The 24,278-nt window shown below is 31.1% G+C and overlaps 2 protein-coding genes and 1 long non-coding RNA gene across 7 annotated transcripts in view; 1 reads left to right on the forward strand and 2 right to left on the reverse strand.

Annotated features, from left to right (window-relative positions):
* LOC111708378 (DNA topoisomerase 3-alpha) overlaps nucleotides 1–24,278 on the forward strand; it is a 35,315-nt gene that overhangs the window by 1,074 nt on the left and 9,963 nt on the right. For all 3 annotated transcript variants that reach the window (XM_023481723.1, XM_023481722.1, XM_023481725.1), the window contains 13 exons: nucleotides 290–338; nucleotides 2,985–3,092; nucleotides 7,479–7,553; nucleotides 7,952–8,020; nucleotides 9,503–9,555; nucleotides 11,317–11,406; nucleotides 12,957–13,020; nucleotides 13,320–13,406; nucleotides 14,394–14,447; nucleotides 14,965–15,030; nucleotides 16,066–16,180; nucleotides 16,772–16,856; nucleotides 16,960–17,039. In XM_023481723.1, coding sequence (XP_023337491.1) covers nucleotides 290–338; nucleotides 2,985–3,092; nucleotides 7,479–7,553; nucleotides 7,952–8,020; nucleotides 9,503–9,555; nucleotides 11,317–11,406; nucleotides 12,957–13,020; nucleotides 13,320–13,406; nucleotides 14,394–14,447; nucleotides 14,965–15,030; nucleotides 16,066–16,180; nucleotides 16,772–16,856; nucleotides 16,960–17,039 — 995 coding nt within the window. The remainder of the gene's footprint in view (nucleotides 1–289; nucleotides 339–2,984; nucleotides 3,093–7,478; nucleotides 7,554–7,951; nucleotides 8,021–9,502; nucleotides 9,556–11,316; nucleotides 11,407–12,956; nucleotides 13,021–13,319; nucleotides 13,407–14,393; nucleotides 14,448–14,964; nucleotides 15,031–16,065; nucleotides 16,181–16,771; nucleotides 16,857–16,959; nucleotides 17,040–24,278) is intronic.
* Nucleotides 6,029–6,593, reverse strand: LOC111708386 (uncharacterized). Its single transcript, XR_002766652.1, has 3 exons — nucleotides 6,505–6,593; nucleotides 6,324–6,391; nucleotides 6,029–6,177 (listed from the first exon to the last, which is right to left on the reverse strand). It is a non-coding gene; the product is annotated as an uncharacterized LOC111708386 (long non-coding RNA).
* On the reverse strand, nucleotides 17,466–24,274 carry LOC111708381 (chaperone protein dnaJ 15). 3 transcript variants are annotated; one of them, XM_023481733.1, is made up of 14 exons: nucleotides 24,079–24,274; nucleotides 23,117–23,211; nucleotides 22,552–22,657; nucleotides 22,304–22,440; nucleotides 21,871–21,939; nucleotides 21,704–21,783; nucleotides 21,107–21,209; nucleotides 20,719–20,721; nucleotides 20,043–20,104; nucleotides 19,707–19,818; nucleotides 19,359–19,445; nucleotides 18,985–19,058; nucleotides 18,682–18,737; nucleotides 17,882–17,954 (listed from the first exon to the last, which is right to left on the reverse strand). In XM_023481733.1, the coding sequence occupies exons 1-13, from the start codon at nucleotides 24,251–24,253 to the stop codon at nucleotides 18,689–18,691; spliced, it is 1,152 nt and encodes a 383-aa protein (XP_023337501.1). In that variant the 5' UTR covers nucleotides 24,254–24,274; the 3' UTR covers nucleotides 17,882–17,954; nucleotides 18,682–18,688. The 3 variants fall into 3 exon arrangements, with proteins under 3 accessions (XP_023337499.1, XP_023337500.1, XP_023337501.1); XM_023481731.1 differs by lacking the exon at nucleotides 18,682–18,737 and having other exon boundaries at nucleotides 17,466–17,954; XM_023481732.1 differs by lacking the exons at nucleotides 18,682–18,737; nucleotides 20,719–20,721 and having other exon boundaries at nucleotides 17,466–17,954.

Here is a 24,278-nt window from a genome sequence, read left to right on the forward strand (position 1 = left end):
AATTTGGGACTTGCAAAATTCAGAGAAAATTGTATTCTAAACATGCGCTTTCTATTCTTTTCACTGCTAAATTTAAACTCTGATAGATTCGAACCAAAAACTAACCTTTGTTTGATGTTTGGCGTATTTTTTCTCCAAAAAATGAAATTTTGGCTGAAAATCCACATTTTACAATCATTAAATAAATTTCAAATTTGATAAGGGGTATATATATAAATATTTGAAGGATCACCCCTGTTTCCATCATAAATAAAATTTCTATGTAACTTCATGATTGATTGTTTGACAGGCGGGATAGTTTAAGTGTATACAACAAAATCTACGAATTCCCGTACCAGGTACAGTATAGTACAGTACAGTACAGTACAGTACAGTACAGTACAGTACAGTACAGTACTGGAGTTGACGGTGGAGTATATACTGTGTTTTATTCAATACACTGTACAATGTACAGGAGTTGACGGTGGAGTATATGCACCATGTAATATTACACTGTACAATGTACAGGAGTTGACGGTGAAGTATATACCGTGTATTATTCAGTACGCTGTACAATGTACAGGAGTTGACGGTGGAGTATATACCGTGTATTATTCAATACACTGTACAATGTACAGGAGTTGACGGTGGAGTATATACCGTGTATTATTCAATACACTGTACAATTTATAGGAGTTGACGGTGGAGTATATACCGTGTATTATTCAATACACTGTACAATGTACAGGAGTTGACGGTGGAGTATATACCGTGTATTATTCAATACACTGTACAATTTATAGGAGTTGACGGTGGAGTATATACTGTGTATTATTCAATACACTGTACAATGTACAGGAGTTGACGGTGGAGTATATACCGTGTATTATTCAATACACTGTACAATGTACAGGAGTTGACGGTGGAGTATATACTGTGTATTATTCAATACACTGTACAATGTAAAGGAGTTGACGGTGGAGTATATACCGTGTATTATTCAATACACTCTACAATGTACAGGAGTTGACGGTGTTAAATTTATCTGCAAGTAAACGGTTTTAAAAAGAAAAACGTTGAGGTGCAGGGTGGAAAAAGATAAATGTGCAGGTACAGGGTGTTAAAATATATAATTTTGTAGGTATTGTGTTAAATATATAAATGTGAATGGTACAGATTGGTAAATATAAAAATGTGTAGATACAGGGTGGTAAATCTGTAAATGTGTTGGTACAGGATGGTGAATATATAAATGTGTTGGTACACGGTGGTAAGTATATAAATGTGTAAATACAGGGTGGTAGATATATAAATGTGTAGGTACAGGGTATTAATAAAAATGTGCAGGTACAGGGTGGTAAATATATAAATGTGCAGGTAGAGGGTGGTAAGTATTTAAATGTGTAGGTACAGAGTGGTAAGTATATAAATGTGTAGTTACAGGATGGTAAATATATAAATGTGTAGTTACAGTCCATGGTAAATATGTAAATGTGATGGTACAGGATGGTAAATATGTAAATGTGTAGGTAGAGGGTGGTAAGTAAATAAATGTGTTGATACAGGGTGGTAAGTATATAAAAGTGTTGGTACGGGTGGTAAGTATATAAATGTGTTGGTACAGGATGGTAAATATATAAATATGTTGGTACAGGATGGTAAATATATAAATGTGTTGGTACAGGATGGTAAATATATAAATGTGTTGGTACAGGATGGTAAATATATAAATGTGTAGGTACAGGATGGTAAATATATAAATGTTTTGGTACAGGATGGTAAATATATAAATGTGTTGGTACAGGGTGGTAAATATATAAATATATGGGTACAGGATGGTAAATATATAAATGTGTTGGTACAGGATGGTAAATATATAAATGTGTTGGTACAGGATGGTAAATCTATAAATGTGTAGGTACAGGATGGTGAATATATAAATGTGTAGGTACAGGGTGGTAAATATATAAATGTATGGGTACAGGATGGTAAATATATAAATGTGGTGTTGGTACAGGATGGTAAATATATAAATGTGTTGGTACAGGGTCGTAAATATATAAATGTGTAGTTACAGGATGGTAAATATATAAATGTGTAGGTACAGGATGGTAAATATATAAATGTGTTGGTACAGGATGGTAAATATATAAATGTGTTGGTACAGGATGGTAAATATATAAATGTGTTGGTACAGGATGGTAAATATATAAATATGTAGTTACAGGATGGTAAATATATAAAGGTGTAGGTAGAGGGTGGTAAGTATATAAATGTGTTGGTACAGGATGGTAAGTATATAAATGTGTAGGTACAGGATGGTAAATATATAAATGTGTAGTTACAGGATGGTAAATATATAAATGTGTTGGTACAGGGTGGTAAATATATAAATGTGTTGGCACAGGGTCGTAAGTATATAAATTTGTTGGTACTGTATGGTAAATATATAAATGTGTAGTGACAGGATGGTAAATATATAAATGTGTAGTTACAGGATGGTAAATATATAAATGTGTAGGTACAGGATGGTAAATATATAAATGTATTGGTACAGGGTGGTAAATATATAAATGTGTAGTTACAGGATGGTAAATATATAAATGTGTTGGTACAGGGTGGTAAATATAGAAATGTATGGGTACAGGATGGTAAATATATAAATGTGTTGGTACAGGATGGTAAGTATATAAGTGTGTAGGTACAGGATGATAAATATATGTTGAAGGATTCGATGATTACGTAATAACTGAAATGATAAATATGTTATGTAATGAGTAAAAATCAATGTTGTCTATTTGTTGCATAATTTTGCATATTTTTCTCTTTTCTTTTGGAAACCTGTATTTTCAAAAATTTATTGAAACAAATTTAAACTACACCATTAATATATGAATATAAATCTCTGTGTGTGAATAAATCTTTATAATAATATAATAATATAAATGTATGGGTACAGGGTGATATATAAATGTAGGGGTACAGGGTGATATATAAATGTGTAGGTACAGGGTGTTCCTGCGAACATGATAATGACGAGTGTGTCTGGACATCTCTTAGGACTAGAGTTTCATCAACAATATAGAAAATGGACATCTTGTCATCCACAGCAGGTATTTTCATCCACATTCCATCCAAAACATATTAAATATTTGTTTCGCTACTTAGCGATTTTCCTAAAGACCTAATGAAATCTATATAAGTACCGTGCGGTATTTCTCAGGATAGGATTGTAAGACTTCCTCTTCTGACCACTCTCCATAATAAAGGACGATTATATGGTTCCGAACGTTTATTTCTCCGAGACTTCAATCTAAATAACTTTAATAAACCCACAGAAAAAGCATCGAGTGATAAGATCATACAAGTACAACAAATAAATCAACACAGGCATTAAAAAACTGTGGAATGGAACCAATAAATTACATTATAAAATATCAAACCATAACCAAACATAAACAAACGATATTCATATATATATATATAAAGAATAATTACCGCAGTGATCCTAGAATTATAAGCACGGTTTAATAATAGACAAACTTGCACGAAAAACAAATATATTCTACGGTAGAAATTGTCCGCTTCCACTCGAGAATCCTGCGCATGCGTAGTCGGTCTGGAAACAGCTTCTAAAACTAGTTTTTCACAATACGTTCTGTACAGATCCGCAGGGAGAACTCAGGATTTCACAGGGGCACCACATAGACTTTATACACGGAGCATGGCTCGCGTAACAATATTTTCATGCACATTTCATTTACAATTATTTTTTTCAATTTTCTCCATGGTACGTTTTCAATATTCTCAACAATTCAATTACAAAATTTTCATCCAAAACAGTTTTTATAACAAAATCTTCATCCACAAAGTGTTAAACTACAGTATTTTCATCCACAGCGGTTTGTATTACAGTATTTTCATCCAAATAGCTTCTATTACATAATTTTAATCCACGCCATTTTGTATTACATTATTTTAATCAACAACAGTTTGTATTACATTATTTTAATCAACAACAGTTTGTGTTACATTATTTTAGTCAACAACAGTTTGTATTACATTATTTTAATCAAGAACAGTTTGTGTTACATTATTTTAATCAAGAACAGTTTGTATTACATTATTTTAATCAACAACAGTTGTTATTACAATATTTTAATCAACAACAGTTTGTATTACAATATTTTAATCAACAACAGTTTGTATTACATTGTTTTAATCAAAAACAGCTTGTAGTACATTATTTTAATCAACAACAGCTTGTATTACAATATTTTAATCAACAACATTTTGTATTACATTATTTTAATCAACAACAGGTAGTACATTATTTTAATCAACAACAGCTTGTGTTACATTATTTTAATCAACAACAGTTTGTGTTACATTATTTTAATCAACAACAGCTTGTATTACATTATTTTAATCAACAACAGTTTGTATTACATTATTTTAATCAACACCAGTTCGTATTACATTATTTTAATCAACAACAGTTTGTATTACATTATTTTAATCAACAACAGCTTGTAGTACATTATTTTAATAAACAACAGCTTGTATTACAATATTTTAATCAACAACAGTTTGTATTACATTATTTTAATCAACAACAGCTTGAATTACTTTATTTTAATCCATAACAGCTTGTAGTACATTATTTTAATAAACAACAGCTTGTATTACATTATTTTAATCAACAACACTTTGTATTACATTATTTTAATCAACAACAGTTTGTATTTCAATATTTTCATCCACAACAGTTTTTATTCCATTATTTTATCCACAATAGTTTGTACTACATTATTTTCATCCACAACAGTTAGTATTACATTATTTTATCCACAACAGTTTGTATTACATTATTTTCATCCACAACAGTTTGTATTATAATTCTTAACTTTTGAAAGGACTGTAAGTGTAATTTCAAATGACCCTTCATGCAAAGATGGCAATGTCCGATCTACAACGGTACCCTTGAAACCCTAATCTGATCAAATATTTTCATCCACAACAGTTTTTATTTCATTATTTTCATCCACAACAGTTTGTATTACATTATTTTCATCCACAACAGTTTGTATTACATTATTTTCATCCACAACAGTTTGTATTATAATTCTTAACTTTTGAAAGGACTGTAAGCGTAATTTCAAATGACCCTTCATGCAAAGATGGCAATGTCCGATCTACAACGGTACCCTTGAAACCCTTATCGGATCAAATATGTGGAAGATATCGTCGTTTTTTTTTTTGACTGGAAAAGTGTTTATTTCTGTGAGTTTCTCCATTGCTTCTTAAAAACAAGGTATACGCAGGTCACTTTCTTTGAGAAACCGCAAATGAAAATTAACAGTTTAATGAAACAAAAGCATGGATATCTAATTCATAATTGATCAGACCAAGCTTGTAAATCGGGCATTGGGCATGGAGGATCACTGTATAATTACAGGAGACATTAGTTCCAAAACTAACACTTGGCCCATTTCTAACACTGAGTGTTAGAAATGGGCACAAATTGAAAGACTTGGTTTTTGGGATTCCGGCCCATATCCAGACTAAAAGTCGATAGTAAAAACTATAACCAACATTTCAACATGACGAGGACAACAATTCTCAATTTTAAACTTTTATTTAAATCAAAATTATAATAGGATTTCTTTTTATACTAAATCTCTTTACCGTTTTTAAGACAATGTTAGGTATTTCATTTTTCGAACATATCCTGAATTTGAAACATTGTTGCGTTTTCGAGACAAACCCCACTTTCCCGTTTTTGAGTATAATCCACGATTCAAAACAAAACTCACTTTCATAACTTACAAAATAAATCACAGAAAACAAAAATTATCTTATGAAGACTAAATTAACTTCTGAATTATTTCTAGTGTCCACATTCTGTTAAAAAAGAGAATATGGATGATTTATTTTCAAGCATTTTAAACAAACAGTTTCCCACATTTCTATTTAAATCTATATTGTAAGAACAAATGATATTAGTATTTTGATTTCTCAATGCTGTAATCATTTGTAAATCATAAATGTGCTCATTTTTACCTATAGGAGACCAGGTAATAACTACAAACATAAGAGCGAGCATGAACTCTTTCTCTTCGGCTCACCTCTATTTGCACTGATTAAATCTTATGTATATATTTCAGGTAGGCAGTTTATACAGGACTCAACCGTGAACTGAAAACACAATAAATCAGTCCAGGGTTAATTAATTTTACAATAAAACAGAATTCTAGCCTTTAAAAATAAAACTTTCTCCAGGTAAAACATTCAATTTTATATAACAAATACTTAATTTTAAATAAATAGAAAAATTCACTTACAATGTTGATTTGTCCGGAGGTTTGTAGCCTTTAGTGTTTAGAATGCACCACAGTCTCGGGTACAAGAACTAAATATGAGCTTTATAGAGTTGAGTTGAGATCTTTATGTGTATCTTCAAATATCCTTCTCAAGTTTTAACTTTCTCACAGAGATCACAAGAAGTGTGATTGAGACTAGTACCTGTATTTGATCTAGAGGAGCTTAGATCAGGGAAACAGAGTAATCATTCCATCGGAGATACCATAGAACAAGGAAACAACCAAGCCAAGGTTGTAGGAGGTCTGGTACCTAGAGATGGAGACGTCTCTAGGATACTACCAGAGGAACCGTAGACAATTCTGTTTTAAGACATGTACGATAGTAGAAAATTAGACTCAATTTCAAGAATATAAAATAGGCTTTAGAAAAGGTTTACATAAAAATCTTAGATTGGTAGTTTGAATGGTAAGATAAATAATGGTAGATTCAATGTATTTGTAGAGATTTGTATGATTAGTTGCTTGAAGATAGGGGTTCTCCGTAGGACGAGCTGGAGAACTTCTTGACTTTGAACACCCTGAACACACATTAGTTTATAAAGATCCACAGATCTTACAATAAAGAACAGTTTGCTTTTATTTTCCATTTTGTTTATATTTTGCCTTGTTTTGTTTCATAAGTGCGTAAGTATTTGAAAATTGACATTGATATGAATTCCGGTAATTGTCTCAAAACCAGGAAATGTTCTGATAACGCGACATGAGCTGAACTCCGGTAATTGTCTCAAAACCAGGAAATGTTCTGATAACGCGACATGAGCTGAAATTCGGTAATTGTCTCAAAACCAGGATATGTTCAGAAAACGCGACATGAGCTGAAATCAGATTATTGTTTCAAAATAGGGATATGTTCGAAAATGAAATTAAGAATCATCAAAAACTAAATCTCACACCTTATTATCAGTTTAAAATTGAAATTTATTGTTTCAATATATAGTTTTAGCCATTTTTTTTACAAATATATGGTGTAATTTTGTTCTACTCGACATGGATTTAAAGATATCTACTCTTGAAAAAGATAACTTTGCAGATTTGGCCCATTTCTAACACTCAGTGTTAGAAATGGGCCAAGTTTTAGTTTTAGAACTAATATCCCCTGAATTATGTTTTTACAAGCTGTTCGATCTGCCTGTGTCCAAGAGCTGTAAAGAGGAGAATATGATCAATATCAAGAAATCTCTGGAGAAAGAGGTATTGTTTTCAAACAAAGGACCTGACACTTGCCTTAAACTCATTATATTCTTACAGCGTTCGTAGTTAAAGATTTTAAAATTCACGATATCAAGTTGTTAAGATAAACGATAAGGAAATTGAAGTTCAACTTTCAATGTTCCTAAAAAGGGATTTTCCCTTGCTTTTGAAATTAAAAATACAACAGAACCTTTGTTACTATTTATAATTTCAGCATTATTTTTTGTTCGCTTCAAACGTAAGCAATTAAAACTTAATGTATCTAATTATAAAGAAAAAGATTCATTTAATTTTTTTGAATACGTTTTGTAAATAATCATAAGTATTATCGAATTGAGATAAACTGATAATTTGATAACCTAGCCTCCTTTTATTAATCTTAAACACTCCCTTTAAAGGTTCGAGGAGCTCAAATGTTGATAATCTGGACGGACTGTGATAGAGAAGGAGAAAATATAGGGATGGAGGTCAGTGACAAATCTTATTCTTTTATCTTCACTTTTTCATTTTAACTCCTTTTTACATATTTCACGATATACACAGTCTTTTTTTTCTTGAATACTAGTACTAGTTCCATTGAAAATTTGGTGTTAATAAAGTAGATGTTAGTTCTACCTTAAAAAATATGTATTTCGTTTTGGGTTGACTCTCTTTTTATTGGGACACCCTGTATCATCAAATCAATATTAAAAATGTTTAAAAATCTAAAGAAAATAAACAAAAAACTTAATTTTTTAAAAGGGTAGTGAGAAGAAATAAAATGGAACTAACTCAGATCTGATCATTTTAAAATGTACTGACCCATTAACAATTTAAACTCATAAAGGTGGTCTGCTTATGTTGTAACTTCAAAATAAAGAAAGTCGTCACTAATTTATTGAATACAATTAAAATGATTTAAATATATAAAATGTCCGTCATTTCTTTAAAAACAAAGAATCTGGATTACATTTTGTATAGTAAAAAAGAAGTAAAACCGTTATTTAATACACCCTTCAATATTCACCTTTGAGATTTGATATTTAGATGTTCATTGGGATACCCTGTGCAGTGCATAGAATTATGATATTTTCTGGCTTTAGCCGTTAAAAAAGTTGCTTTCAGTGTTAGATGCATACAAAATAGTTATTAATATATTATTGATCTATGTTTCGGACATGACACAAAATAATTTTTAAATCTAATTATTTGCATACTTTTTGCATACCCAAAGTTTGCCTAGATGTCGTTGTCATCATTATCATCATCATCATTATCATCATTATCATCATTATCATCATTATCATCATTATCATCATTATCATAATTATCATCATTATCATCATTATCATCATTATCATCATTATCATCATAATCATCATATCATCATTATCATCAATATCATCATTATCATCAAAATCATCAAAATCATCAATATCATCATTATCATCAATATCATCAATATCATCAATATCATCATTATTTTAGCTACGCTCAATTTAACAAACGCCTGGTTAAATAATTACTTTATTACTAAATTTATATACTTGAAATTCTAAAAATGTAAAAGATTTAAATAGGTAGATAGGTGACGTGGCCGGAAATTGNTCGGGGTCACCAAATTTAGCTACGCTCAATTTAACAAACGCCTGGTTAAATAATTACTTTATTACTAAATTTATATACTTGAAATTCTAAAAATGTAAAAGATTTAAATAGGTAGATAGGTGACGTGGCCGGAAGTTGCTCTTCTTGCCGCGACTAGATCTTAGGTTCAAAACTCCTCAGAAGTCTCGTCTTCCGCCACTACGCCGCCACATTATCATCAATATCATCATTATCATCAATATCATCATTATCATCAATATCATCATTATCATCAATATCATCATTATCATCAAAATCATCAATATCATCAATATCATCATTATCAACATCATTTATAAATATTATTGAAATTATTTGTTTAGATTGTTGATGTCTGCCGATCTTTAAATAGAAATATCCGGGTGTTACGAGCCAAGTAAGTATTGATCAATCATCTCTCAGGATTACCTACAAAAAAACTGGATTTTTATTGACGATCTGAAGTTTTGACTCTAAGAGTATTTAAATCTGAAGGGTGACTTTTGTTTTCTGCCATGTTTCTTAGTTTTTAAATGATATATAGAATGTGATGGCAAAGAATGTTTCCAAGAAAGGCTAATTAAATTCCACACAGATTAATTTTGTTTGATTTTGACAAAGGAATTTTCCCTTAGTCATTTAAATTTAATTTGGACTTTTTCGATCTAGCAGAATTTATAGTTTAAAATAACAACATCAGGTTGCAAATAATAACCTATTTATTTAAATTGACGATTGGTAAATTGTATTCAGAAATGAGTAGTTTTCTGTAATAATGATAATAATGTACTTTTTCATGCAGATAAAATTGTTTTAAAAAATGCATTTCCATAGACCAATGTGGGCGAAAAATGACAATATTTTCTTCTTTTTTTATGCTGTAGCTTGAAGGACCAAACAAAGATTTGGAAGTTTTTAATAATTTCTCATTGTTAGCAGTTGAGATGTATAATTTGAAAGCAAAACTTTTTTATCAGGTTTTGTTTAATATTTTGCGTGAACCAGGGAGCTAAAATGTTTCTATAATATCTAATTAAGTTGCTAAAGGTTAGCGCTACCCTAAAGTGTTTGCCTCAGTAAACTGAAATAACTACGGCTGATTTTTCTAGCAATAAAGTTTCTAGCAAATATAACTGCAGCCAATCATATCTTTACAACAACTTTATAGTTTTACGACATATAGTTTCAATTTTTAGCATCTAACTTGGATGAACCATTAATCAATTTGTTATTTTTTGGCATGTTTTTGCCAAACTATTATTTTCGTTGAATTTTTCTGTAATCAATTCTATTTAGTCCATAATTTGCTTTCTGAAAACATGTTTTTTTCCACGACAAATTAGTCATTCTTACTTTTTACTTTTTGTTCATCAATTTATTGTCTATCCTTTAAGTTATTGATCGTATAATCAATATATCCATATATTCATTAATCCGTTTATTTATTATTTCTTTCATTCATCCGTTTATTCATTCACTTTTCACCTATACTTATTTTATTCATCTTTTCACCTTTCACCTATACTTCCTTTTATTCATCCCTTCATTCACCCTTTACCTTTCACCTACATACTGCCTTTCATTCATCCTTTCAGATTTCACCTAATCTTCCTTTTTTATCTATTCAAGAATCGTTTCACCTTTCACCTTTACTTCCTTTCATTCATCCTTTCACCTTTCACCTTTCACCTTTACTTCCTTTTATTCATCCATTCCTTCATCCTTTCACCTTTCACCTATACTTCCTTTTATTCCATTTATTCATCCCTTCACCTTCCACCTGTATTTCCTGTTATAAATCCATTCATTCATCCTTTCACCTATACTTCCTTTCATTCATTCATCCTTTCACCTTTCACCTTTCACCTTCACTTCCTTTCATTAATACATTCATTTATCCTTTTACCTTTCACCTTTACTTTTTTTTCATTCATCCTTTTATCTTTCACATATACTTTCCTTTTCTTCATCCTTTTACCTTTTACCTTTCACCTATACTTCCTTTCATTAATACATATATTTATCCTTTCACCTTTACTTCCTTTCATTCATCCTCTCACCTTTCACCTTTAATCCCTTTTATAAATCCATTTATTCATCCTTTCACCTTTCCTTTCACTTTCTCCATCCTAAAACAAATTGTTCATAATTTTTCCAGATTTTCTGAGATAACCCGCCCCTCTATAGAACGTGCAATGGCAACCCTAGGAGAGATTTCTGTAGAAACTTCCAATGCTGTGGACTGCAGGTACATGTACCACATAAGTTGCATGAACAAGTACAAGGATTTTCTGTAGTGTTTACTCGTACCAGCCCGTCTAGTGGACCCGGTATGTGGTTTTATGAAACAGAATTAGTAGAGTGGAACTATAGTGTGTAGAGATGAGCACATATATAATTTTTAAAACTTAAAGGGAGTGTTCGCGAAAAATTAAAAGGGGTATAGGCTTAATGCGATAAAAAAGCGCTTTTGATCGCTACTAATCTTACTTCTATCTGTTGCGTCTAAAAGGAGAAAATTGATAATGACGTCTCATACCGAAGAGCGTAGCGCCCATACAAATTGAGGAAGTTGGAACATACGACCTAGACCGTAAAAAAATCAAATTAATATCAAACAAATCATTCAGATATTACAACCTATAGTCATCGATTATCTTTCGCCACATTTGTATATATTTAATGTTTCATACTAGTTTTGATTTTGTTTTTTAAAATATTATTTAGCTTACAACTTGTTTTCGAACATTCCTGGAAAATATGAAAATATCGTCTTCATTACCAAAAATCCTCGAAACAGGAATAAACGTTTTTATAAGTAACTCTCAGATCATAACAATTAAAACATATTATGAAAAATTAACTATATATAAATGTGGCGAAAGATTATCGATGACTATTGGTTGTAATATCTGAATGATTTGTTTGAAATTAAATTGATTTTTTACGGTCTAAGTCGTATGTTGCAATTTTCTCAATTTGTATGGACGCCATGTTATTCGGTATGAGACGTCTTTAACAATTTTCTCCTTATAGACGCAACAGAAAGAAGTAAGATTAGTGGCGATTAAAAGCGCTTTTTTATCGCATTAAGCCTATACCCCCTTTCATTTTTCGCGAACACTCCCTTAAAGGTTCGTGGACTTTTAGAAGGCATTACAAAAATCTGTGAAGCTTTGACATCATAAAACTGTATACTATTGAAGTTATTTTTTTTTTTACTAAGATAAATGTGTATCCTATGAAATTTATCCTATGAAATTTGTAAACCTTTTAAAACCCCTTCAAAACCCTTTAAAACCCTCTAAAACCCCTTACACCTCTTTAAAGCCCTTAAATGTCCTTTGAACCCCATTTCAAACCATTTAAAACCCCCTTTGAAACCCATTTAAAACCCTTTTAAACCCTAAAAGTCCCCTTTAAACCCCTCAAACCCCTTTAAAACCCTTTAAACCCCTTTAAAAACCTTTTAACTCCTGTAAAACCCATTCAAAACCCTTTCAAACCCTTAAAACCCCCTTTAAAACCCTTTGAGCCCTCTTTAAACCCCTTTGAAATCCCTTAAAAGCCCTGTAAATCACTTTTAACCCCCTTTAAACCTTTTAAAACCACCTAAAAACCCTTTAAACCCTTTGAAACCCTTATAAACCCTTTAAAAACCCTTTAAAACCTTTTGAAACCATTTAAAACCTTTAAAGTATTTAAAAACTAACCAAGTTATTGCCCAGCACTAGGTACCTACAGTTCTAATTAATAATGCTGCGTAGAGAAGACGAACTTGAAAATACTTTGTTTCAGAATTGAACTTGACTTGAGAATCGGTGCAGCGTTCACGCGGTTTCAAACCTTGAGATTACAAAAGGTAGTTCTTATTATTTTTACTCTAAGGGACGGTCAACGTAATTTTAAGAGACCCTCCATGCACGATTCACAACGGTTCCCCTTGAAATCTTAATCGGATAAATCATGTGGTAATATATGGACATTTTCTGGGATGAAAATTGTTTAATTATTATAATTTCTTTATTGTTTCTGGAGCGATAAATGCGCGTGTCACATTTACAGAGAGACCAAAAATAAAAATAATCAGTTTTCGAAAACGAAAACTTGGATATTTTTTATTTGATTTAATTTTTTAATTGGATTTGATTGATTATTCAGGTGTTCCCTGGTTCCTTGAGTAACAAGCTGATTAGCTACGGGAGCTGTCAGTTCCCCACCATGGGCTTCGTCGTCGAGAGGTTCAAGGTACAGTGTTAAAAGAAATTCCATCCAATTTGGTCCAGCCGTTTGGTCAGCTATAGCTAACATTTATATGTTACATGTAATTGATTTTCGATATTTGATCAGACACAGCGTTCAAGGGTACCATTGTAGATTGGACATGCCAATAGAGGGTTACTTGAAAAAGTTATGTTTACAGTAGTGTAATGTGTTATGAGTTTACAGGGTTACCCACAACACAAAAGATGAAAGTGTAAAGACAACGTGAAACTCTTAAGATATGATGATATCTAGGTTAAATTATTTCGTAGGGAAGCAGGGAATATATATATATATATATATATACAGGGTGTCCCACGAAACATGACAGTTGGAGAATAGTTTAAAATGTCTTCTTCCATAATTTGTCAAGTTGTTTGTTGCCAAATAGAATAAAAATATATATTTTATGGCATCCATTTTATCGTAAAATTGATTTCTAAGTAAAATATATTTAAGTACAGTTTTTTTAAACTAAATAAACTGCAAAAAGTCTTTAATATCTAATACAGTATATGGAAGAAGACATTCAAAACTATTCACCAACTGTCATGTTTCGTGGGACACCCTGTATATGAGCAAAGTTTTCTTTACATAGAAGATTGAATGATCTAACGAAAATGAAAACAAGTTTACGTCGAAAAATACTGAAATTCTGCGCAATCGTTTCTAATAGTCTCATGATCCTAGTGGACATAGTTCAATTGATGAAATAAAGCTGAAGATTTTAAATTTTGCTGTTCAACTTATTGATTTGGTATCAACGAATGTCACAACTAATGCCAATTATCTGATCTTACAGATAATTGGCATTAGTTGTTTAAAGTAAAAAATTTAAATTGTTGAATTAAGTAAAAATCTTTTTTTGCGCGTCTTCCCTTTTAAAGGTTCTTAAAGAAGGGTTAATTGTCCCTCCTCTTAAGTTTTATTACCTGTAGATTTGACTTAGACCAGATTTAAATCTGATTTCAGGAGATTGAGAGTTTTATTCCCGAGTCCTTCTGGAAGATAAAAGTTATCCACGAGGTATTCTCCATTCTCTTTTTCCTTTTCCGGTTTCTTAAAATTTCAAAATGCATGTTTTAGAATTTCAATTGTGATAGAGCTCAGAATTTATGATTGATTTTCAGTTCTCAGAATTTCAAAATGACAGATCTCAATATTTCTGAATTATGTGGTACAGCCGAATTGATTAGTTTAAGATTTAGTACGTAATTCAGCACATATGTTTTATTAACGCATTAGCAGAAAACCGTTGAATAATTCTTTCTTTAAATTAAAAAATGTCGCCAAATAATTTTGTGATGAATATTGAATAACTATTACAACTGTTGAACTGGGCATATTATAAGAAAGTTGTCATTTATAAATTTCAAAATCCTGAGCGACATTTTTTAGTTTAGAATGAAGACGATGATTATTCCTCTGCTTTCTGGTTAACACTGTATTGTTCTAAAGCAAAACGGGTTAACTACAAAAAAAAGTATTTTTTCACCTGTTATTTGGTCAAACCAATTTTTTTGAATATTTAATAAATGTTTAGATTGAAGATATAAAAGTTGATTTCCTCTGGAAACGATGTCGACTATTTGACGAAAATATTGTTCAGGTCATTTTTTAAAATCAAATCAAAGCTTTATTGTGAAGAGTTTCGGAGGAGGGGGAGCAACCCACGAATGATTGATGAATATTTGAGAAAAAAATCAATTGACTGAAGGCTAACCTACTTTTTAATTTAAAGATTCATATTCAATGTTTTTACTTAAAATTGAGTGGATGAAAATTAATAATTAAGAAAATTAGATTTGTCTTTCTATTTTGAATTGGACTTTTCAGAGACAACATAACAAAATAACAGATAAAAAGATATAGGTTAAGGTTTCTTCAAAGTTAATGAGTCTTTGCCGCAAACTCAAATGTTCTAATCTCCATATCTTTGGAACCTGATCGTGTAAATCTGTGATATTCAAAATTATTATATTTAATCTGATAGAGTTCAAAGTTTGAAATATCACAGTTCCATTATATTGGAAATGGTAAATATGATTTTTAAATAATAATAATAATAATAGATGTACCATGAAATCTGTATGGAAGAGAGCAGTACAGCTACAGTAGATGATTAAATTGCTAAATTATGACGTCTAGATGTATCATGAAATCTGTATGGAAGAGAGCAGTACACTGTACAGCTACAGTAGATGATTAAATTGCTAAATTATGACGTCTAGATGTACCATGAGATTTTTATGGAAGAGAGCAGTACACTGTACAGCTGCAGTAGATGATTAAATTGCTAAATTATGACTTCTAGATGTATCATGAAATCTGTATGGAAGAGAGCAGTACACTGTACAGCTACAGTAGATGATTAAATTGCTAAATTATGACGTTTAGATGTACCATGAGATTTTTATGGAAGAGAGCAGTACACTGTACAGCTACAGTAGATGATTAAATTGCTAAATTATGACGTCTAGATGTATCATGAGATCTGTATGGAAGAGAGCAGTACACTGTACAGCTGCAGTAGATGATTAAATTGCTAAATTATGATGTCTAGATGTATCATGAAATCTGTATGGAAGATCAGTACACTGTACAGCTGCAGTAGATGATTAAATTGCTAAATTATGATGTCTAGATGTATCATGAGATCTGTATGGAAGAAAGTACAGCTAGAGTAGAAGATTGTATTTCTAAACCTAAATCAAAATGGAGACCTCTTCCCCTTGATACTGTAGAACTACAGAAAATAGGTAAAAGAGACGTAGATGGTATTAAGAGTAAAATCCATTTATAGAGTAACATGTTCACAACGGTTTAATTTGATTTGCTTTTAAACGAACTGTAAGCATTTAATTTGCTTTAAAGGGATCGTACTTAAGCATAATTTCAATTGATACCATTGAAACATTTCTCTGATCGAAAATGGGAAAGATATTGTAGTTTAATTCTGAGAATTTCTTCATATTTTCCTTTTGTATAAATGCGCAAGTATCTTTTGTGGAAAACCCACCTTTCAAACTAATCAGTTATCAAAATTATAAACATTGATATCTAATTCATACTTGATCAGACAAGGCTTTTAAGGGTACTGTTGTGAATCGGGCATTGTTATCCTTGCATGGAGGTCGCTTGAAATTACGCTTACAGTCCCTTTAAGGAGAAAATTACATAAACAACAAGAACAATCACCGATCAATGGCAATTAAATTCAGTTTTTTCAGATATAAATATTTAAATTTAACCGGAAGAAGTTTGATTTAACCGCAAATAGTTTCATTAAACCGGAAATAGTTTCATTTTTATCCGGATGAAGTTTCATTAAACCGGAAATGCGTTTATAGGAAACCGGAAGCTGCGTATGTCTGCGAAGAGTATTATGACAGCTGCTGAAAAACTTTACACGCAAGGATTTATTTCCTATCCAAGGTATTATCAACAACTAAGATCTGGGATTAAATCCCCTCCCTATCTTCAAAAAAAGAGAAGGTTAGCTCTCACCCAGACATTGAAAGTCCTTTTCCTATTTCAGGACTGAAACCAACATATTTCCTAAGGAGCTGGACCTGGCGCCTCTTGTTCAGGCCCAAACCAATGATCAGAGATGGGGAGGTAAAATTCAGCTTTTTATTTTCCCTTTCGCTCATTTCACTGCATAATGGGGAAATATCGTTATCCATATAACAGATTAATTTGTCAAGGATTATTATTGTAGGATGTGAAATGTTTTATAGAGAATTTTATTAGTTGTAGGTTCTTTTTACCAAGAAATTTGAAATTTAAACTAGGATTTTGCATTGATTTTATCCGTTCTGAGAAAATTGAATTACTTTGAAAACTTATTTCTACAAGCTTGCTCTTGTTACACTATACTTTATTTCATAAAACTAACGTTTGCTGTCCTTGTCTGTCTGTGGTTTTAACTAACACCAAATTAGATTATGAATTTCTTTAGTAAACTACTGCATGCTAAAATTCATTTTATATTTTGTCATTCATATCTGGTCGGTAAATAAACTTATTCCTCTCAGATTAATAAACAGTTTCTAAACATTTATTTTTAGAATTGAAATACAAATAATTTGAAATGGGGTCTTGAAACCATGGGTAAATCAGAATAAAAGGTACATACATAATAGTGGATTCTAAAACAGCTGCCAAATGTTAAATACTTTGAATCTGATCTTATTGAATTATATAGTTCAGAAATAAAGAATATTTTACATGAAAGCAGTTTAAAAATGAATATGTTGACTGTTGAATTGATGGTAAAGAATAAAATGCGTAGATAAAATCACAACAATTGGAGTCACGTTAAACTAGAATAAGAAATGTCTGTAAATGATTTGTTTTCTATCAACAGTCAACTGTTGCAGATCTAGTGTTGGATCAGGTTCAGAACACAATTAAGCATAAATATATTAGGATTAAAATTAATAAAATGTCTAGCCAAAGAGCTTCCCAATTCCTCCAGTAATCCCTCCAATCAGAGGGATGTTAGCTCCTGGGGCAGAATTTGTAGTATTCCTGAAAAATAGAGATATTAGCATAACCATACCATTTACAGCTGACCCTTCAATCATGGAGTACCATCAAGGACTTACTCCCAACAATATTTGTACATCATGTTTTATGGAACACTTCTACTTAATTTCACAATCCTTGAGCAAAGGATTAAAAGAATTATTGAGATTATTCTACAAAAAAACCATAACTTAAAATTACATTTAGGTGCAGAAAATTTCCATTCTTTAGTCTTCAAAACGAAATAGGCATTTGTTTTTTAAATTTCAATACAATTATTAGCATGGTCTATAATATTTGTGCTGGGAACAGATATAATAAATAGAGATAAATAGCTGAACCGCGCAGATGTAGTTTAACCAAACTTTTGTGTGTTAATTTAGCCAAGTTATTGAACCATGTCTACAAGTTCAACCATGTCTTACTAATCATCAAATCTGGTCTCCGGAATCTTATTTTTTATCACAAATAATTGTTTGTGTTCAGTTGAAATAATTATGTGTTTAAGAGCACAGACTACACTTTAAGCAAGACTTTGTATCAATCCATTCCAACATATTCCAATGATTTAACTTACAGATGCAAATAGTATAAAATTTGAAATAAATTTCAAGTGAACATGCACTTTTATTGTAAACCAAAACTTAAAAAAATAAAAAAATCGTCTTGGATAAATTAAAAGTTAAAAAGAAAAACCATTACAGAAATATAAAACCCTTTCAATGGTTACCTTTGGGCTAAGAAAACAAGGTCCAAAACCCTTTCTCTTTTTTACTAGCTACGGTTCTGAAAGTAAATAAACAAAATGCTAACTGAACTGTCCAAATGTTCAGTTTAAACTAAATGATAAATTTAGTAAATAGCATGCAAATTGAAAATAAAATAATTGAAAAACTTCATTTTCCATCATAGAAAATTCTTGAAACTTACGGCGTTTTGTTTAATTTCTTTCAAATAAGGAAAAATTTTTAAAAATAAATTTAAATTACCCATTACCAAAAAAAAAGGATAAAAAAGTTCCTTTTTATTATACCTTGAAGCTGATGGAACATGGCTATACTTCAATGCAGATTCATCTGCATACTCTGTATAAGCTCCCTCTCTTGACTGAAATTGATTATCATTGAAAAAAAGATATTTCGAGACAAATGCTGACTGCTAATTGTTGAGACCAGAATATTTTGAACCCCATGGAAATAGCCTGGAGTCAGAACTTTTGTGTTGTAAATCTTCAGATCTCTGTCTTCTGCAGATCTACAGATTAATTTAATTCCTCTTCTATATCCTGTGATAGTCATACCCTGCAGGGATTAAGTATTGATCCTCAAGTTTATAAGTGCCCATATTGGATATCAAGATCAAATGTTCAAGTATGAAGCTATCCACACACAAAGTTCCAAGATTTACCTGAACAAGTTCTGTAATTTCCTTTACGTCATTCTCCAGCCTTTCTTTAGCAGCATCATACTTTTTCTTGACTTCACAAAACTCCGTCTAAAAAATTATCAGTTTATCATTTACAGATCATTTATAAAAAAATTGTTCAGGTCTAGACTCTTGATTAACTGATAAAACCCCATATTGTCATGACTTTTACTAAAGCTTTAAGAAGAGAGGAATTTTATGTATTTCATTGTATAGTAAATGTATGCGAAACTAACTGTGAAAATGGTAAAACTAAATAAGAAATTAAATAATTTAATAAAGGATTTTTTGGAGTTTCGACATTAAATGAGTGTATTCTTGTGTGACAACCTGAAACTGTTCCAATTCTTTCTTCTTGAGAGCCAACTTTTCTTCAGTGGTTTGTATAGTTTTTACACAGTCCGCCTCAGGATGGACAGCAACGAGGCATCTCAATGTGTACCTGCATATAATAAATATTTATAAAAAGATTGCCAAATGTAAATAACATTATTAATTAATCTTATACTTGCCTTACAGAAATATTTAAAGTGGTTAAAATTCTAATCCTTTCATTAACGTATGAATGTCCTATTTCAGTGAATCCTTTCTATGAATCTTTATCAGTGAGTCTAAATAAAAGCTTCCCTTCATTTTAAAACCAATTAAATAAAAATAATTGCACACCTGACGGATTGAAACCAGTTGTCTCCATAAACACAGAATAGATGAGTTCCAGGTAGTAGGTTCTACAACATTAAATTCAGGATGAAACAAATGGAAATAAGAGAAAAAATTTGTATCACTTTGTATGAAAGCAAGTTTTTTAACATTTATTTAAACTTTTATAGTTTTCATATCATAAAATTTTTGTTAGCATGGTCATCACAAAATTATTCTAAAAACCAGGAAACAAGTTTTATTGAAATTTAAAAAGAGTAATTTAACATAAACAGATCTGGCTCCTCATAGAAATAGAAAGGATTTTTAGGGACTGTCAGTGTCAACATAATTTCAAGTGACCCTCCATTTATTAAGTTCAATTCACAATGAGAAATTCATGATTTGTCATTAAAAATTTGATTATTTTTATTTGCGTTTCCTCTAAAAAAGTGACTTGCGGATTTTTTGAAAAAGAAACAATGAAAAAAGTTGTGAGAAACAACAATTGTTAAACGAATAAAAGACGGGTTCAGTTGTGAATCACGCCACATGAAAATCTTAAAATGGAAGGTCACTTAAAATTTTTTCAATAAAAGAAAACTAATTTTAATGTGTTTTAAATAAAGAATATTTCAAATGACGAATTCAAGAATACAGGTGCATAAATGGTGTAACTTAAAAATGCAATGACTAAACTTACCGACTACAAATAAATGGTGAAAGGATTTTCAGTCCACAACATAATATAAAATAAAAATAAACATAATCATTAGAGATGCAAAATTACCATTTTAGACATTCTAAAATATTCATAACTAAAGAAAAAAAATGTCTAACATGCTAAACAGAGATAAAATAACAGTACAAAGGGAATTGTTTTACTAATTTTCTGAAGAAACTATCCCAGATATTCATAGAAATTTACATAAACATTATAATTAATTGAAATTTACATAAACATTATAATTAATTGATTTTTCCTAAACTTTAAATTTTCCCCCTAATTGATGTTTAAATTAAAATAGATACATGCAAACAGAATAAAACATTTACTATTTTACAAATCCTACTAAAAGATTAGATCTGACCTTGATATCTTTATCGTACGTGTCGAGAATCATAAAGACGGGGGGCACATCCTCTTCTAGATGTTTCATCATGGACAAGGGCATGGTCTCCATCAAATGATACCTGCACAAATCTGATATGATTTCTGGGTGTAAATTAAGGGTCAAAGTTAAACGTATGTTTGAGTAATCTTCCAGTTAAAGAGACTTGTCAGATTCACAATGGTACCCTCAAAAGCTTTATTTATCTAGTCAAGGATGAAAAATCTATTGTTAACTTTTGAAAAATTCATTAACTTCAACCGTGTTTTCTCTACTAAGTGACATGCACATTTCTTCCTCAGATACAATGGGAGGAAATTATCAGAATTAAAAACTTATCAAGCGAGAAAAAATATGTTATTTTCCACATTATTGATCATATAAAGGTTTTAAGTGTTTCAATGTGAATCGGGCATGCCACTTTTTTAAATCAAAGGTCACTTAAAATAACAAAGACAGTCCCTTTAAGCCGTTGTGTTTTTTGTTTGTCCAAGGATTTTAACTTCTAATTACAAAACTTTTTCAAAACTTTTTTCTTAGAAAAGAAGATAACACTTAAGATAAAAAAAATCCTACCTTCCATATGGAACCACATAAAGATTTGCCTCTGATGCCCTCTTACTCTGTTGACTCTCTTCAACCATAGTGACATGTCCCTAGTGTATTGAGATTCAAAAATTTCCATAAATCATACGTGCACATTTTTTTCTCATAAATGTTGAAAAAATTATTAATCTTATTACCTCCTGGTCAAAGAATACAATCTTGAATTTATCCTTCCCAGTAGAACTACAACGAATTATAACACCATTCTAAAAAAAGACATTTTTTGTACAAAAAAGTGTAACTGATAAATGAATGTTGTAAATATTACAAAAAATAAGAAACACATTTTTACACAAACCTTCTTATTTTTTATGTAATTAGTTCATAATTCAATTATAAAAAAAATCACTAGCAAATGTATGAATACCTTCAAGTCCGCCTCTGTAACAGTTATTCTAAAGAAATACCTTCAAGTCCGCCTCTGTAACAGTTATTCTAAAGAAATACCTTCAAGTCCGCCTCTGTAACAGTTATTCTAAAGAAATACCTTCAAGTCCGCCTCTGTAACAGTTATTCTAAAGAATACCTTCAAGTCCGCCTCTGTAACAGTTATTCTAAAGAAATGCATACCTTCAAGTCCGCCTCTGTAACAGTTATTCTAAAGAAATGAGCAGCTTGTCTTTCGACTGTTCCTGTAACAGTTTGACCCCAAAGCAGATCTTCTACCTTGGGAACATCAAACCCGGGGACATCTGTCAATCCCTTACCTTAACAGAAACTTTTATGTCTTTTTATATGTTGTAATGAAATAAAATTTTTCCTTAATAATCGAGTTAGATTTTTATAATGAAAATATAGTTATTAACTTCAAGACTTACCGAGATGCTGCGCCCCAGTGAGAACTTTTTGAGTAATTTCAGTTGGGACAGGGATCCCTGCCTTGCTGATCAAAGCCCCAAAAAGTCTTCCCACTGTACCCAAATCCTAAACAAACATGAACTTTTAACCTTTTTTTACATATATCATTAGTTCCATTAATATTGGCTAGTATTCTTTTATTTTGTGTTAACAACAGGAAACAATTAATATTTAAAATTCTGCAGGGTTAACCACAAAGGATGAGACTCTAATGACGACCTCCAACTCTTTAAATGTAGCGATCTGACAGTTGTATATAGGCTTACGCCTTAAATAAAGTCTTTAAAGGATTTATTTAATGATTTGCCAAAGAAATAAACCAGTTTGCAACTGTAGAAAACCATGAATGTAACGAATTCATTACAAGTGAATTTCAATTTTCTTCCAATAGCTGTGCAGTGCAATGGTTATGTATTGGATGAATATTGGATAGAATGGATTTAATGGGTTCTGAAAACTTATCAGATTTTAGACTCCTACAACTAGAAATAATGAGATCTGTTGAAGTTGATGTATGATTTATACCTCGACATTGATGGATCCAAGATCGGCCACTGATCCCTCCTCTCCATGGATATCATACTGACGCTTCTTGTTTGGATCAGACAGAACAGCATAGGCTAAACATTTTATAGTATTAAGAGGCAAGATATCCATTCTCAAAGGCGTACACATTGGGGAGGGGCTTTGGAAGCTCAACCTCTACCTTGATCACTCAAATCTATGGTTTCCAGGTTTACAGGCCCCAACAGGTGCTAAGCCACTGGAAAGATGAAAAAAACTTTAAGCCCCCCCCCCCCTCGGAAAAATTCTTGTGTAATTCTAGTATTCTGCTACCACTGCAAGACTTGTTGACCCTTACTCTCTAAATTTAAAGGGACTGTTTTCATAGTTACAAGGAACCCTCCATGCAAACTGGAAACACCCGATTTATAACCCTTAACCCTTTATACTATCAATGACGAGGAAGATATTGTCGTTTTTCGAGATTTCAACATGTTTAACTCTGATAATTCATGAATGAATTCCTGCAGCAGAAATGCGCAAGTTACTTTTACTTTTGTAGAGAAATCACAATTAAAAACATTCAGTCATCAAAATTAAAAAGAAAATCATCTAATTTATACTTCATAAGACAAAACTTTTAAGAGTACCATTGTGAATAGGGTATTGCCATATTTGCAAGTAAGGTAATTTGAAATTATGCGTATTGTCCCTTTAAACTCCCAGAATTTATGTAAATTTTCCCATATAGATACTGCAGTAGTCAGTTTGTGTCCATAATAGAATTATTCATTTGGGTAAAAATCATATTTTTTGTTTCACAAAAGCAAAAACTTTTTACTCAGAAAAATCGAATTTTTTAATCTTACTTTTTAAGTTTTGATAATTAAAATTTTGATTGTAAGTCACAGTTTAAAAGATCGAGATAACGGCCATTAGATATAAAGATTAGAGACTAGCTAATAGTTCCATGTTCATTTTACCTGTTGAAACTTCTTTGAATTTCTCTGACGCCTCTTCATTTCCCGGATTTTTATCCGGATGATATTTCATGGCCAGTCGTCTATATGCACTCTTAATTTGTCCTTGATTGGCTGTTCGCTCAATCCCCAAGATCTCGTAAAAATCCCTCCCTTTCTTTCCTTTTCCGTCCGCCATTTTCTTTCTTTCGTAACTTATCTAA

Source organism: Eurytemora carolleeae, unplaced genomic scaffold, assembly GCF_000591075.1.
Source record: "Eurytemora carolleeae unplaced genomic scaffold, Eaff_2.0 scaffold20, whole genome shotgun sequence".
NCBI classification, from domain to species: Eukaryota; Metazoa; Arthropoda; class Copepoda; order Calanoida; family Temoridae; genus Eurytemora; species Eurytemora carolleeae.

Excerpts from the sequence above, each read along its gene's own strand:
- LOC111708381 (XM_023481731.1), bottom strand. The coding sequence starts at position 24,253 with ATGGCGGACGGAAAAGGAAAGAAAGGGAGGGATTTTTACGAGATCTTG. Across the intron at positions 19,819-20,042 it reads AACTGGTTTCAATCCGTCAG|GTACACATTGAGATGCCTCG; the intron begins GTGTGCAATTAT and ends TATTATATGCAG. Across the intron at positions 19,446-19,706 it reads AAGAATTGGAACAGTTTCAG|ACGGAGTTTTGTGAAGTCAA; the intron begins GTTGTCACACAA and ends ATAATTTTTTAG.